Source organism: Condylura cristata, unplaced genomic scaffold (genome assembly GCF_000260355.1).
Source record: "Condylura cristata isolate star-nosed mole 26May11 unplaced genomic scaffold, ConCri1.0 scaffold00008, whole genome shotgun sequence".
NCBI lineage: Eukaryota > Metazoa > Chordata > Mammalia > Eulipotyphla > Talpidae > Condylura > Condylura cristata.
This window is the reverse complement of record NW_004567109.1, coordinates 17,954,204-17,968,597: the sequence shown is the minus strand read 5'-3', so window position 1 is coordinate 17,968,597 and position 14,394 is coordinate 17,954,204. Positions and strand designations below refer to the sequence as shown.

The window sequence follows — 14,394 nt, the reverse complement described above, 5'->3', positions numbered from 1 at the left end:
TTGCCTGAAATGAAATATATACATGATACCTAATATTTTTAGTTTTTAATGCTTGCCTATAGTTAACAGATTAACTAAAAATGGGTACAAGTCTCTTGATAGAAAAAGATAAATGAAATATTCTGTAATAAAACAATGTTTAGGACCGAATAAAAGTCAAATAATTTATTTTCTGAAATCTGTTCTTTCCTTGTAATTTTATCATCTGTTAGTTTATACCAATAGGGACAAACAGAAAAGTATTTAAAGTTCTTTCAAGACATAAATAAAAGGAATAACTCACCCATCAAATACAAATATACTATTTTATTCTAAGGGAATATTTTTGTGGTTTCTGCAAGGGAAAAATCCAAACATGGTTAAAAAAAATAAAACAGGTTAATTTAGATGTTTTTCATGTTTGATGTTTTTTTTCCTTGGGGGAGATGAGGGGCAGAGGAAGAAATGTATTTGTACATAATTTTAATAAAATTTAAAAAAGCAAATAGTCTTAACACACATAGCAACAGCTACACTTATGAGGAATGACCAGTAATTAATATCTTCTTTTATGGATTAATTTGGGGTCTGGACAACTCTGTGGACTAACATGCAAATGGAATCCTGATACAGTTCATTTACGCAGATATTGGTTGTTTTCGGTTAGAAGATACAGATTTTTTTCTTTTTGGTGTTTTATAACAATTTATCTACTATGCCAACAATATTTGTTTTTAATACAACTACAGAAGGGGAAATTGTTAGTGTTTATACAATCCATAAAATTCGTATCGTGGGGACTGTAACGCCTGACGTTTCTGGATAGTTTATTGGCAGACTTAGCAGACAATCCGACTTCCTCTGTATCAAACAAGGTCTAGAAGAAGTTTTCCAGTTCGAAATGACAAACACAGATGGAATTAATCATACAGAATTGGGGCAAATCTACTTCTTCACACAGTTCTTGGTAGTAAAATTGAATTTGTTACAGGCAGAGGGATAGAACCAACAAGTATACAATGTCAAAAGGCCTACTTTAAAATTTTTATTGTAGTTAGATGACTTTGTTTATTAAAAAAAAAAAAATACACCTGCCAAACCCACCTTTAAAAAGGGCCATATTGAAAAGCCTTTCGAGATTAAAATTTCTAGGATGATTTGTGGGCTTCTCTCATTTATTTTACAAAGGTCAAATGAGTTTCAGCTAAAGAAGTTCTGTGTTGGTCAACATCATAAAACTTAGATTCAAAATTTTATGGGGAAGAAACTGAGATTGGAGATGAGGGAGAGATGGACTGATATGCCAAACACACCTACTTGCAATCCCCATAGAACGACTAAGACAGCTAAGTTTGGAATAATGCTAAAAGAAGACCTGCCTGTGGATACGCAAGACAGCAATGTCTTTGCACCCAAGCCCTAGAATGCCTACTTTCAAGTTTCTTAGGGCAACAAGTCATCTTCCAAATGCTTTATATAGGAACATACTAGACCTTTTCTACCATAATTCTGATAGCTAAGTAATACTGTATTTTTTGTGGAATCACCCACAGGTTTGCCAGAGTAAGGAAAGACTATTCTTTTTGAAATGACAAGGGCCTCCAAAAACTGGTGCAAAAGACAAAATAAGAGGAATTATTTAGGAAACAGGAAGATAAAATAGGAGAAAAGCTGCCATTTGGGGATAAAATGAAAACAAAGGGGAAGCCCATTTCTGTGCACCACAGCCCATGCCATGAGACAGCAGCAATAAAAGGCCCAAACCTAGAGAAATGGTGTGTTAGTGGGTTTTCTACAAATATGTCAAGACACTTGGGGTCTAATGGGCTCCACAGATTTTCTGTGAGCATAGTCAGTTTCAGCCCCTTTACCTTAATTTACCCACATCCTGACCCACAGTTGAGAAGTCTAGGCCCAGAAAGTGAAAGGGAGACCTTACTGTGTGAACAGCAGCGAAGGCTTTTCCCCTGATGTGAGGGCCCAACGGCAAAAGCACCAGGAGCTTCTATCCTTCACAGATTGGCTTGGCAGTGAAAATCAAAAGCAAGACCACTTCACTCTATACCTTTTTTTAAAAAAGTCGAGCATTTTTATTGGGTCTTCAAGTCTGGGTCCCACAGTCCTTACCTGATGTCCTTCTTAGCTCTGTGCTGACTACTCCCCTGACTTTTACATAGGACTTGCCCAAGTAGCCTATTGCAGCCAAGGTTTCACTCCAACACTACCTCTCTAAGGTCTAAGGTTACTATGGTAGAGTTTTATACAACAGTTTTCCTTAAAAATATTCCACAATTTGTTATTCCCAAACAAAATAAGATTATGCACCACTCAAGAGATATTGGTTAGTCATTCTGAAGGCGTCTAAGAACTATTATCACTGCCAAAGAACATTTCTCAGTTTATATTCTTTCCTTCAATTTTCATTTGTACATCCATACTGTGGTTCACGAGTTGTCTGTTTTCCATTATCAATCAAGACAAGAGAACTTGGACTTATACATCGTTTTCCAAAGCTGGATGCATTCAGTTTGGTGCATACCAATGTGTATGAAAATAGGAGCCCCACTTCCACTTTAATCTGATAATTCAACATCAGAGTCTTCGGATTTGGCTTTGGCAAGTTCTTCATGTACCTCCCTGACCATGAGAATACGCGTTAACATGGTGTCCAGGGTCCCAGGGTCTATCGGGAATGTGGAGTACCACATGGGGCTATTCGGAACACAGGAGCGTTCAGGCTGAAGATAAAACACATCATTCCTCTGCTTTACACTCTCAGAACTATCCAAAGGAAAAAAAAGAAAAGAGAAAGGAAATGGGGATCAGAGAGTATAGGAAATATATAGCTCCCCTTTAACATAATGGCTTTCAACATCTCCCTATTAATTATATCGTAAGAAAAACAATGATCACAGAGATAGGTAAGTATATACATTTTGCCCCCTCCTCCACTCCAAAGCAAACTGTAACTCTACATCTTTACTTCCGTACTCAAGAAATCACACAGTATTGAAAGTGAGTATAATGGTTAATAGAAGACAAAGTATAAATTCTTCACAAGTTTAGTAGTTAAGACACTATTAGGAGCGACAAAAAACTCAACTCACATGTGACACTATGGCTGAGAACCACATATCCTCAGCACCCAAAATCCTGGAACGAACCCCAAGAGCACCAATACTCATTACCAGTGGGAAACCCAATCAATAAACTTTTTTTGAGAAAAAAGTACTTTCGTGTGGGTATTACAACTCTAAAGTTATAATGTTTCTATAAGGAAAAAATTTCATTCATTAAAACCTTTTTCCATTTACATTTTTAACAGTACAACTGTGCCTTTAAATTTCTTTTCTATAAAATAATAAAATCATTGCAGCTTAAGTATCACAGATGGGCTAATTAACAGTTGTAGAGATGAAACAATGGCAGTGAGTCTGATTTTTAAAAATATTTTCAGGAAAAAAATTATCAAGGCAAAAGCAATTTACTTCTTGGTTTAAAATCCAGGTAGATACAAGAATAGTGAAAAAATACAATTAGCGGTAAATCCTTGTCTAAAGTCACAGCTACAATTCTGACTTTCAAGCATCTGAAATCCAAAACAGGGCAACTAATTCTGAAACGTGACCCATCTAGTTCAGAAGAAGATCACTTACCATTTTGACAGGTAAAACTCATAAAGTCGAACTGGACATCTTAGGGGGTTGTCAGTGTTCTCTGCCATCTCCACTCCCACTGGAACTTCGTCATCTTCATTTCGTTTCCTCTTGCCAACAGTAAGCTTATCTTAAGATGGAAAATGGTAATAATTACAAGTCTTTATTTTTCTGCTGTTTTGTGACACCCAACGAACTTTGCTTTCACACCCCCTCCCTTCCTTCATTTTCTTTCAGTTAATATCACATACCTGTAGAGTGTTAGCTACTACCCTCGGTGCTAGTATAGTAGTGTGAACTAAACCAAGTTCTTGTCCTAGAAAATTTATGTTTCCTTGCCCAACAAAGTGCCAGCAGCATAAAAGTCCAGTGCTGGAGAGTATGTCTCTACTCTGTGCCTCACCTTGTTAAGAGTTGATTTAGACACAGGGTGCGACAGCAAGAAAAAGCAGGCAAAGGGGTTCCATGCGCTCTTCTCCTTCAGTAAGGACTGAGATAGAAGTTGTTGCCTCTTTATCTAAAATTATTTCTACTGTTGGGCACCAGTGTCTATTGGGCATTTGTTCAAGTTTTTATTTATCACAGTTTATGGGAAAAAGCAGTTTTCACTTAAGTTGACCATTTGCTAAGAAAACCACAAACCCTTTTTTTCACCAGTGGAATTTTGCAGAAGGTTACCAGAAAGAAGAAAGGGTGATGACATTTTTTTCTCCAGTTTCTTCAAGAGAATAGCAGGTAAATCTGAGAACCCAAGAAAAAAAGATTTTTCCTTCTTTTCTTAGATGGTAGTTGTAGATGGCCAGTTGTAGATGGTCACACCAACTGGCACAGAACTTCCCCATTTTCTGCAATAGTTATTACTTAAACAAAATTCACCTGTTTTTTATAGAGAGGCTACCTAAATTGAGAGATTTCACAACTTAATCACTCAAAAGGTAAGCTGAACTTGTTTTAAACTAGTTGAACTTGTTGAACTTGTGTCAAGAACCGATTTAATCAGGAAACAAGGAGATGTGATCTGACTGCCTCTGCCTCCTCCAACTAATGTCAAAAGTAAATTAAGTGGGCTACTTGAAGAAAATGAAGAAAAGCAGGATACAGACAGGTGGTGAGTATGAAACCTTCATAAATTTTTAAAGTAAAGAACTGGGAAAGAGTTAATAAAAAGATAGACGTTAGAATTATTCTCTACAAACTATTCAAAATTAAAAAAAAAAAGAATTATTCTCTACAGATTTTAGTTTCAGTAATTTAAAATTCTCCAATTCAAAATGTATGTATTTCACTCTTATTTCAAGGAAATAACTACTTGTTTTGGGGAATCTTAGTACTGACAGTCTGGGTCAAAATTAATATATTTAACTTCTACTTCCATGATACAATACTAACATTTTAAAATAAAAACCAAACTAATTTAATAAGCTGTTTTTGTAATGCAAGATCATACAGTCTAATATAATTGTCTCTGCTGATAATCTATTATATACTCAAGGTTAGCATTTTATGCTTCTTCAGAATTTGACAATGTTACTAAAAAGAGGTTCTCAGATCCATAAAAGATTTAGAAGCAACAGATTTAAAAGTTAAGCAGTTCCTAGCCCTGACAACAGAGAAAAACATTTAAGTGTTAAACAAAAGCAACATTCTTTCATGAACTCCATCACACACCTGGTTCGGAGTCCTGCTTTTGTAAAGGTGGGAAGAACCTCAGATACGTCATCTTTGTACTGTACTTCAGAGTCCTTGTCCGTCTCATCACATGGGCAAAGGAAAGCTTCAAGTGTTCAGTAACATTCTTTAGTTGAAAATATTTGGTATTGAAGAAAAGGAGGGTGTTCAAAAGGACGATTGGTGAATAAGCGCCCAACTGTTTGCACTCCCACAAATGCTCTTCTTCAATTCGAGAAAACATATAACCTGGACAGAAGAGGGTGGGAGACAGTACTGAGCTCCAGCAAAATTGGTCTAATCACTCAAATTCTCAGACTGAAAGACAAAGGAAAAGAATGACTGTTCCTTTGTTTCCCCCTTTTTCTTATATAGAAAAACAGAAAAGGCTCTCCAAGGAAAAGTGCAGATGATTCCCCTGAAGCAGACATTGTGACCATCCCTTTGCAATACTTTTAATCTATCATTTTAAACCAGAGATTGGCAAACTTTTCCTGTACAGGCCAGATGGAAAATAAATGTTTTAAAGCACTGTGGACCATACTGGCTCTGAACTACTCTGCTATGGTAGAAGCTTAAGATACTAAGTAGGTGTGGCTATATACCATTAAATTTTATTTATAGACACAAATTTGAATTTTGTATTAATTTTCATGTGACACAGAATATTTTTCTTTTCATTTCCCTCTCCCAGTAATTTGAAAAGGTAAAAATCATTTCAGAAAACAGGTAACAAGCCAGATCTGGCCCATGCACTGCATCTTGTAGACGCCTGTTTCAGATCGGTCCACTCATTATTTCATTTAGCTAAGATAACCAGAAGGTAGACAGTGCCCTCTTATCCCTTCTTAACTTATTTCTTCCAAATTTATGCCCCTAACTGCTTCTTTGAATGTTAACTGCATCAAGCCACCAGATTGCTCAGTATTTCAAAGGCACTCCCCAGCCCAACAGAAAGGGGCACAATCCCTCAGCAACACACTCAACCTCTCCATTCACAGCTGAGGAGCCAGAGATCAGGAGCAAATTAGGGACATGGCCAATGACAAATGATCAAAGACAATTAAAGGATGATGGCTACACTCTCTTTTAACAGCCAAATGAAAAAGGTTTACTACTAACAAGTAAAATCTGAAGGAGAATACACTGATAAATCTTTACTGACATTATCAGATCAAAAAATTTCCAAAAAGTAAATGTAAACTCAAATTACTCTTTATTTTCAGCTGTTGGTATATAGATTTGCCCTGTGTGGAGCCATTAGTTTCACTAAAGGACCCATAGCAAACCAAAGATTTTCTCCTCCAAAGTTCAGATATGTTATAAATCAGGAGAGAAATATAAAGTAAACACATTTTTAAAAGATAATTCATAAAATTTAAATAATACAAAAAGATATCATGAAACAATCAAAATAAAAAATAGTCACCCTACCATTAGGAAGTATTGTAGGCTCCCATATTTTCAAGAGTTTGGTAAGTTCAATCATAAATCTGGAATAGGGCTCAGTAAAAATGTTATCTATTCTACCATTTTCAAACAGGTACTACAAGAGAAAAAATGAAACAGATGTTGATACAAGGAAAACATGTTTGTTTTAAAGTATTTTGATTTTTGAACCATGTTCGACATTAAATATTGTAAGGATACATGTTAAAGTGCCAGGGTTCACGTGAATTCACATTATCTTGAGCACTGAGCTTACAAAGTAAAGTTCCCTACTTCTTTTTAAAAACAAGGATTGTATAAAATAATAACAAATAACTTTTCCTCAGCTCATAAAACTGCTATATCAAAAACTAGATTTAGCACCTATGTCCCAAGTAATTTTTCTGATTCATAATGTCTACCTACAAATGTGTTCTCAGAACTTTTTGTTTTTTAGCCTAGTAATAAAATGATTTCTTCAACTAATACAATTAAGCTAGCATCAGGTAACCTGAGGTTACCTAAATTTTATAACCATTTGGAGCCTTCTTACCACACTTCCTAACTACTTGTATTACAACCCACCCTTCAAAAAGTTTACATCGAATTATAGAATGCCATACCACCAGGAATCATAGCACAGGATGGGAAATAAGCAACAGTTTGGCAGTAAAGTACTGTTAAAAAGCACTTTGGAGATTTATAAGGAAGATCAGATAAAATCACTCAGGCAAAGCCAATGAGCGATTTTTACAAGGCCACGAATAACTACATTCTAAAAATCTGGTGACTTCAAGACTTGTTTTTTTGTTTTTGTTTTTAAGATTTATTTATCTATGCATAGAAGAACTGAGGTGCAGGCCAGACATGCAGGGGTGAGAGGTTTCATCAGAGACAGAGTGGGGAGCAGAATAGGCAGACTGACAAAGTATACTGCTGAGGGGAGCAGCGGTGAAATAGGAGTTCTGCCGCACCATGTGGGTCACCCCTCCCTGGCCTGGGGTGCAACACAGGCCCTAGTTGTGGTGGCAGTGATAGCACTGAGACAACACCTACAGCACCAGGGAAATCCAACAGTTGGTAATTTTTACTTATCTTTGGTTATCCTGGATTCCTGCTTTTTCAATTACCATATGAAGAAAAAATTTTATTTCCAATAAAAACTACATACCACTTCAATGTGCATTTTGATGAGGCCTTTTTAGAGGCAATTTATGATCATATTATGAGATTATAGTTTTGTTATTAAACCATATTTTTCTTTTTTTAATAGTTATTTTCCCCAACTTAAAAATATTACATCCTCATTATGGAAAGTGTTTAAAGGATGGGGGAAGAAAAACTTACATTCAAGCTAACTACTCAAAGTCAATGACTATTAACATTCAGAGACTACTTGAATCTCAAATATACCCTTACAAAGAGTTAAATGTATGCATCATCATATAAAACATGATTTTTTTCCTTCTAAGAAATCACTTTCCCTTTAGAACAGGAATGCGATACGATTGCCTGTCCTAGGGACCTCCCTATTGGTGCAGGGTGATCTCATTGCTGTGAAGCTATCACCAGCCACTGAGGCATGAGTTCTATCCATTTTAAATAGATGAGAAAACCCTGGGGCAATAAAAGGAACTATTTGTTCATTGAACTACAAAAAAAGGAAACTTCTTGAAAGGTAAAATAAAAAAAAAAAAAGAAATATATTAGAACACACAGATAAAACAGAAAATCCAACCAACAACAGAAAAAGATTCTATTTTATAAAAGCTGGAAAAATGCTAACTAGAGACACAACATACAATTTTAAAAACCCATCAGAATACTGAAAATTAAACAGAGGCGTGGGAAAGAGAAAAAAAATAAGTCCTCACACACTGCTGTTAAGACTGTAATTTACTGAGGGCATCCCTGATGGCCCAGAGGTTAAGTCTCAGCACGACCACCTCAAAGGTCCACTGCAGGGGCCTGAGTTCAATCCCTGGCCAGGGAGCTGACAAATACAGCAGACCTCTCCTGTCTTGCCCGCTGCTCCCTTCACCTGTGAATTTCAGTAGATCTGCCTGTTCTGCTCACTATGTCTAATGCTGAATTCCCTTACCCCTCTAACATTTCTGGTCTACACCCCAATTCTTCTATTATAAAAATTAAACATATACAAATAAAGACTGTGATTTACTAGTTATTCTAAAAATTAAACTGAAAATATCTTAGTATTAGAAAATCACACATATGATTTAACCTAGAAATAACAGTACCAGTTTATCATGTATGCAAAAGCTAAAGCACTTGTAAAAGCAATGGGAAATAATAACTGGCAAGGCTGAATAACATTCACATTCTGCATCAGTGTACAACTTTTTTTTTTTTTAAAGATTTATTCATACAGAACTGGGGTACAGGCCAGAGATGCGGAGGGTGAAAGAATTCACCAGGAACAGAGTGGGGAGCAGAACAGGCAGATCGACGAAGTACACTGCTGAGGGGAGCAGCGGGCGGGTCAGGAGAGGTTTGCCACGCCATGTGGATCTCCTCCGGGGCAGGCGGGATCGAACTCATGCTGAAGTGGTAAGAACTTCTTAGTGTAGTGCTTTAACCCTTGGTGCCACCAGGGAGGGCCCACAACTTTTTTTTTAAAGGGATGAGTTGAATTTCTACTAACTTAAAGGCATATACCCCATTGAAAGAATACTTTTAAAAACTGTGTGTGGTGTGAGTCCCACTTTGCTAAAAATAAAGAACAAAAATTATTACTGAAGACCTATCCACATGTGTACAGGTATAGCAGAGAAGGTACAGAAGAACATTTATACCACAACACTGGTTACCTCAGGGAGTGGGAATGGGGAAGATAAATTGGCGTTATTTGCCTTCAGCTACTATTCTAAAGTTATACTGAATATGCATTTTTATAATTAAAAACAAAGTTTTAAGAGCAAATAAATGCCTCAATAAAATAATTCTTCTACTTCCATCCAGAGTTTCACCACGCAGAGATGATAACCATATGTACATTTTTGGTACATTCATTTGATTATGAATTTATGTGACTGGTTTTTAAAATCAATACATGTCAACATATAATGGGATATACAAAATTTGTGTTAACTGTGTTCATTTAATGCTTTAATATGAGTATTTCCATGTTTCCAGAAGTCGCTTTATAAATTTTCACTGGGTACATAACATACAATATTGTAAATAGGGCCCTCCCTGATTGCACAACAGGTTAAAATGCAGCACTGTGAAGCCATCTGCAGTCGCTGCAGCATGAGTTTGATCCCTGGCCATGGTGGGTGACCCACGTGGCATGGCAGCCCTCTCATGACCTGCCCATTGCTCCCCTCAGCCATGTGTTTCAGTTGAGCTGCCTGTTCCGCTCCTCACTCCATCTCTGGTGAATCCTCTCACCCACCCACACCTCTAGCCCGTACCCCAGGTCTGTACGGATAAAGCAACAAATCTTTAAAAAAGAAAAAACGATATTGTAAATATACTGCAATTTACTTAGATATCACACCTCGGTGGACACTGAGGGTATTTCCAGTTTTGTGCAGTGATTTCTAAACTTCTAATATTAGCTTTGAACAGATTCTCAAAAGTAAGTAAATAGTGAAAAGTAGGAACATTTAAAAAATATTTCTGAAACATGTTCAAACTGCTCTCTAGGAACGAGATACCAATTACTACCAGCTATGAAAGCTAATCCACTCTTCCAGAGCCTTATCAACAAGGAATGCTACAATATTTTTTATTCATCCTATCATGGATAGACAATTAATAGCACATCATTTTAATTTTCATTTCAATATTTAAATGAGAATACATGATTCAGATACATATACACACACAATCACCTGTGTCACTTATTATATGAATTGCTATTTATACCATTCTGTCCATTTAAAAACAAAATTCACCACCCTCAATTTCTGTTTAACTACCTCAATTTAGCTTATAAAAAGGGCTATATGATCCAAGACTTTTAAATTAAGGTCAGTGTTTTGTTTACAAGAATACATAGTAACATAACAAACAACAATACAGGCTAGCAATTTTCAACTTAGTGAACCTCCCTGGTGGTACAAGGAATTAAGTCTCAGCACTATGAAGCTATCCACAGCCACTGCAGCATGAGTTCAATCCCTAGCCAGGAAGCTGACCACACGGCAAAGCAGACCTCTCCTGAACAGCTTGCTGTTCTTGCTGTTCCCTTCAGCAGTGTATTTCAGTACACCTACCGGCTCTGCTCCCCATTCTGTCTCTCATGAATCTTCTCAACCCCCCTCCACATCTTTGGCCTACGCCCAGTTCTTGTAACATGAATAAATAAAAATAAATCTTAAAAAAAAACACAAAACTTTCAGATTAGTTCACAAGTTTTACAAGTATTATTTAAGAAGCAATAGATTTTACAATAATTACTTAATATGATACCTGCTGGATTCCAAGGCACAAGTATAAGATACTGTCTGGATCATATTTTTCACCATTTGGTCTCCGCACCTCTTGGATAAACTGGCATAAGCCCAAACTCAACTCAGCAAAAGTGCAGGACAGAATATCCTCCTTCAGCTTGATAGCACGGACTGTGGAAAGGTAAGAAAACATCTCACACATTAATTTATAAGAAAGGCAGTAAAATTACTTGACTCACTGAATAAACATTGATTACCAATGTGCCTAAGCACTATGGTGAAGATCTGTAAACACACCGGGCCAGCTGTAACATCAGACCTGTTCAGCTAAGAAAATTAAGACAACACTACTCAAAGTAGAAGAAACTTTATCTAAACAGGGTTCTATGAAAGCAAATGAGAGACATAAAACAGGGAGGGGTCAAGTCACATTCTAGAGGATGGGATATTAACTCTAGAACTTGATAGGTAATGAAAAACTAAACATGTGAATAAAGAATTCCAGTCTGAGAATATAAAAAAATTCCCAGAATATATTTTCAAAATATGAGTTTTGTGAGAGTTGGAGACAAGTGGATTTCTAAGATCAGAAAAATTTGGATGACAGCAGCATATTTAAAGAAGTACATCTAAAGAATCCATAGCAATCCTTGATATATTGAAAGTACTGAGTTAATTCTGCAAAGAAAAAAAATGCTGTTTAGTTTTAATTCAGATTTAACTGAATTTGGAGTATTTTAAGTAACATGCAACATCTTCATGCCCAAGGAAATGCTTTAATATAGGATGTCCTGGACAAACAAGTGAAAAGTTCAGGTGACTCAGATGTACAGGAGAAAGCAAAATGAGCAAGGCTCATACATTCAGATTCTTAAGACAACAAAGAGTTGTATAAATTTTGAGCAGAGTTCAAAATGATTTATGGATTATGGGGTTAGAACTGAAATACTCTTTCTGATCATTCGTCAATATTTGGAAGATTGCATGTTTCCAAAGATACACTTGAGTTCCCCTGAGCTAGGTTTGTAAACTATAAGTGGTGGTTCATGAAGGCAAAGACCATGTTAGGCCTTTTTCACTGAATATTTAACACCATACCTGATACGCAATAGATATGTAGTAAGAATTTTCTGGGTGAATAAGTAGTAGAAACAGTATGCATCCCCCTTGGCTATGGCATTTACCTATTATATGGCTGATTAATACAATATATACCTTCATTCTCACTACCTCCTTTTTCTTTTCAAAACGAAGAGTGTCATGGCTCAAAGAGGGAGGTTAAGGACCTAATCAGCCCCCATTAACAGGTACATATAAAACCCTGGAGATTACACATGATTTACCAGAACTCAATGAGTTAGTCGCTGAATAAAGTAGTGACTAACTGCTCCAATAAGGAGGGATCTATGTACCCAGGTGAATTCAGGAGGACATGCAGTCATCCACATATTAGAGAGAAGGCAAAGCTAGAAAGCATCAAAAGCATCAAAAAATACAATTACAAGGATACATTCAGCCATCCTTATTTGACCTTATTCCATGAAAATTATGTAAGCATCTTATATAAAACACAGATAATTAAAAAACAACATACAAATTGAAAATAAAAATTTGTAGAAAGACATCAAACCAGTCAAAAAGAAAGAAAAAAAGAAAATTAACTTGGGCTCTAAAATTATATACCACTGCTCAACTTGAACTGTTTATTTGGTTCCAAATTTCTTGGCAATCAAAGTGAAACCCACAAACATGATTAGTTAGAGAGAGTTCATCATTAGGGAAAATTCCTACAAAGCTGCAACTACTTTTCCAAGTAGTTTTCTCAAAGAAAATAAAGAAAAAGTTTTCACTGGTTCAGTATGGGATGCTATACATACAGGTTCAAGAGACATATTTGAGATACAGGATTCCTTATGTTTATATAATAAATCAAGATCAAAAGACATTGTCTTATCTTTATAACAAGTTCTTTAAAACTGGGAGGATATTAATTTCTCTGTTTAAACTTAAACTCAAAATTTTAATTATCTTAAACATTTCACTTACACATTTAAATTGACAATGGTATTAAATGTAATAATTCAGATCATCTGGAGAGTTTTACCTCTACAGCCTGACTCTGAGGACTCTTGAGAGAGTACTTGGTCTTGAGCACTTCCTAAGGGGTCAGAACATGGACTAGATGAGGCATGTTCAGCTCCTAACAAGGAAAGAAAAATAAAGGAAAACTTTAAATAACAATGGGAAATTTTAAGTAAAGCCAAAAACCCAAGTTATAAGAGACTCTATCCCTTTTGAGGAGATTTATTATTTTATCTTTATTCCCCTCCCTGAATCAAGACACAAATTCATGTGTGTATTTACCGCCACATTTTAGATCCCCCTGCTCTTCCTTGGCGTTTTTCCACTGAACCCAGTTCTTCCATGCATTTACCCCATACATGTATTTCAGGGTCATTCCAGATACTGAGCACCCTTGAAATGCTCCTTGAATAAGACTCCTGGGCTCCACAGCCACTATAGACTTCTTGCGTCCCTGTAAGAATTACAAAATTTTACAGAATATTTACTTTTGGATATTTAAGAAGTGGACTTTTAAAAGTTGGGAAGAGGATAATTTACAGAACACAGAATTTAGTTTTAGATCCTACAGATTCAAAGTTCTTAGAATTAGAAAGTGCTTTGGAGTTTATCTAATCCAACGCATGAGAAAAGAAAAATTTTAAATCATTACCATACTATAATAATTACTAACATTTGAGTACTTGACATGTTCAAGACCAACCAATGAGGTCTGAATAACAATTATTACCACTCAATTTTATTTAATGGAACACATGAAAAGATCACACTATAGACTTAAAACATAATGTAAAACAAACCTCAATAAGTAGTCCTCTAATTACAATAAATTTATACTAGAAATCAATAATGAAACAATATTAAGAAAAACTTCAAAATCAGAAATTAAGCAACACATTTTTTAAGTAAGTACCTGCCATGGGTGAGAGAAGAAACCACAAATGTAATTAGAAAACATTTTAAACCTAAATGAAAATGAAAACAAAATACATCAAAAATTTTGTTAAGAGGTCTAAGTCAATGCTTACAAGGATAGAATATTAAAATGCTTCTATGGGGCCCGCCCAGGTGGTGCAGCGGGTTAAAGCACAGCACTAAGAAGCTAAAGCCACCTCAGCATGAGTTCGATTCCCGCCTGCCCCAGAGGTGACCACATGGCGTGG

General features: G+C 36.0%; 1 protein-coding gene across 1 annotated transcript in view; it reads right to left on the bottom strand.

The window, feature by feature from the left end:
* Positions 1–286: 286 nt before the first annotated feature.
* The window catches only part of ZMYM4 (zinc finger, MYM-type 4), a 104,263-nt gene continuing 90,155 nt past the window's right edge, over positions 287–14,394 (bottom strand). Inside the window, exons 24-30 of the mRNA XM_004678778.2 lie at positions 13,514–13,685; positions 13,254–13,349; positions 11,169–11,320; positions 6,738–6,849; positions 5,304–5,552; positions 3,636–3,765; positions 287–2,760 (exon numbers count right to left, since the gene is read on the bottom strand). Of these exons, the coding sequence (XP_004678835.1) occupies positions 2,553–2,760; positions 3,636–3,765; positions 5,304–5,552; positions 6,738–6,849; positions 11,169–11,320; positions 13,254–13,349; positions 13,514–13,685 (1,119 nt within the window). The 3' untranslated portion in view covers positions 287–2,552. The remainder of the gene's footprint in view (positions 2,761–3,635; positions 3,766–5,303; positions 5,553–6,737; positions 6,850–11,168; positions 11,321–13,253; positions 13,350–13,513; positions 13,686–14,394) is intronic.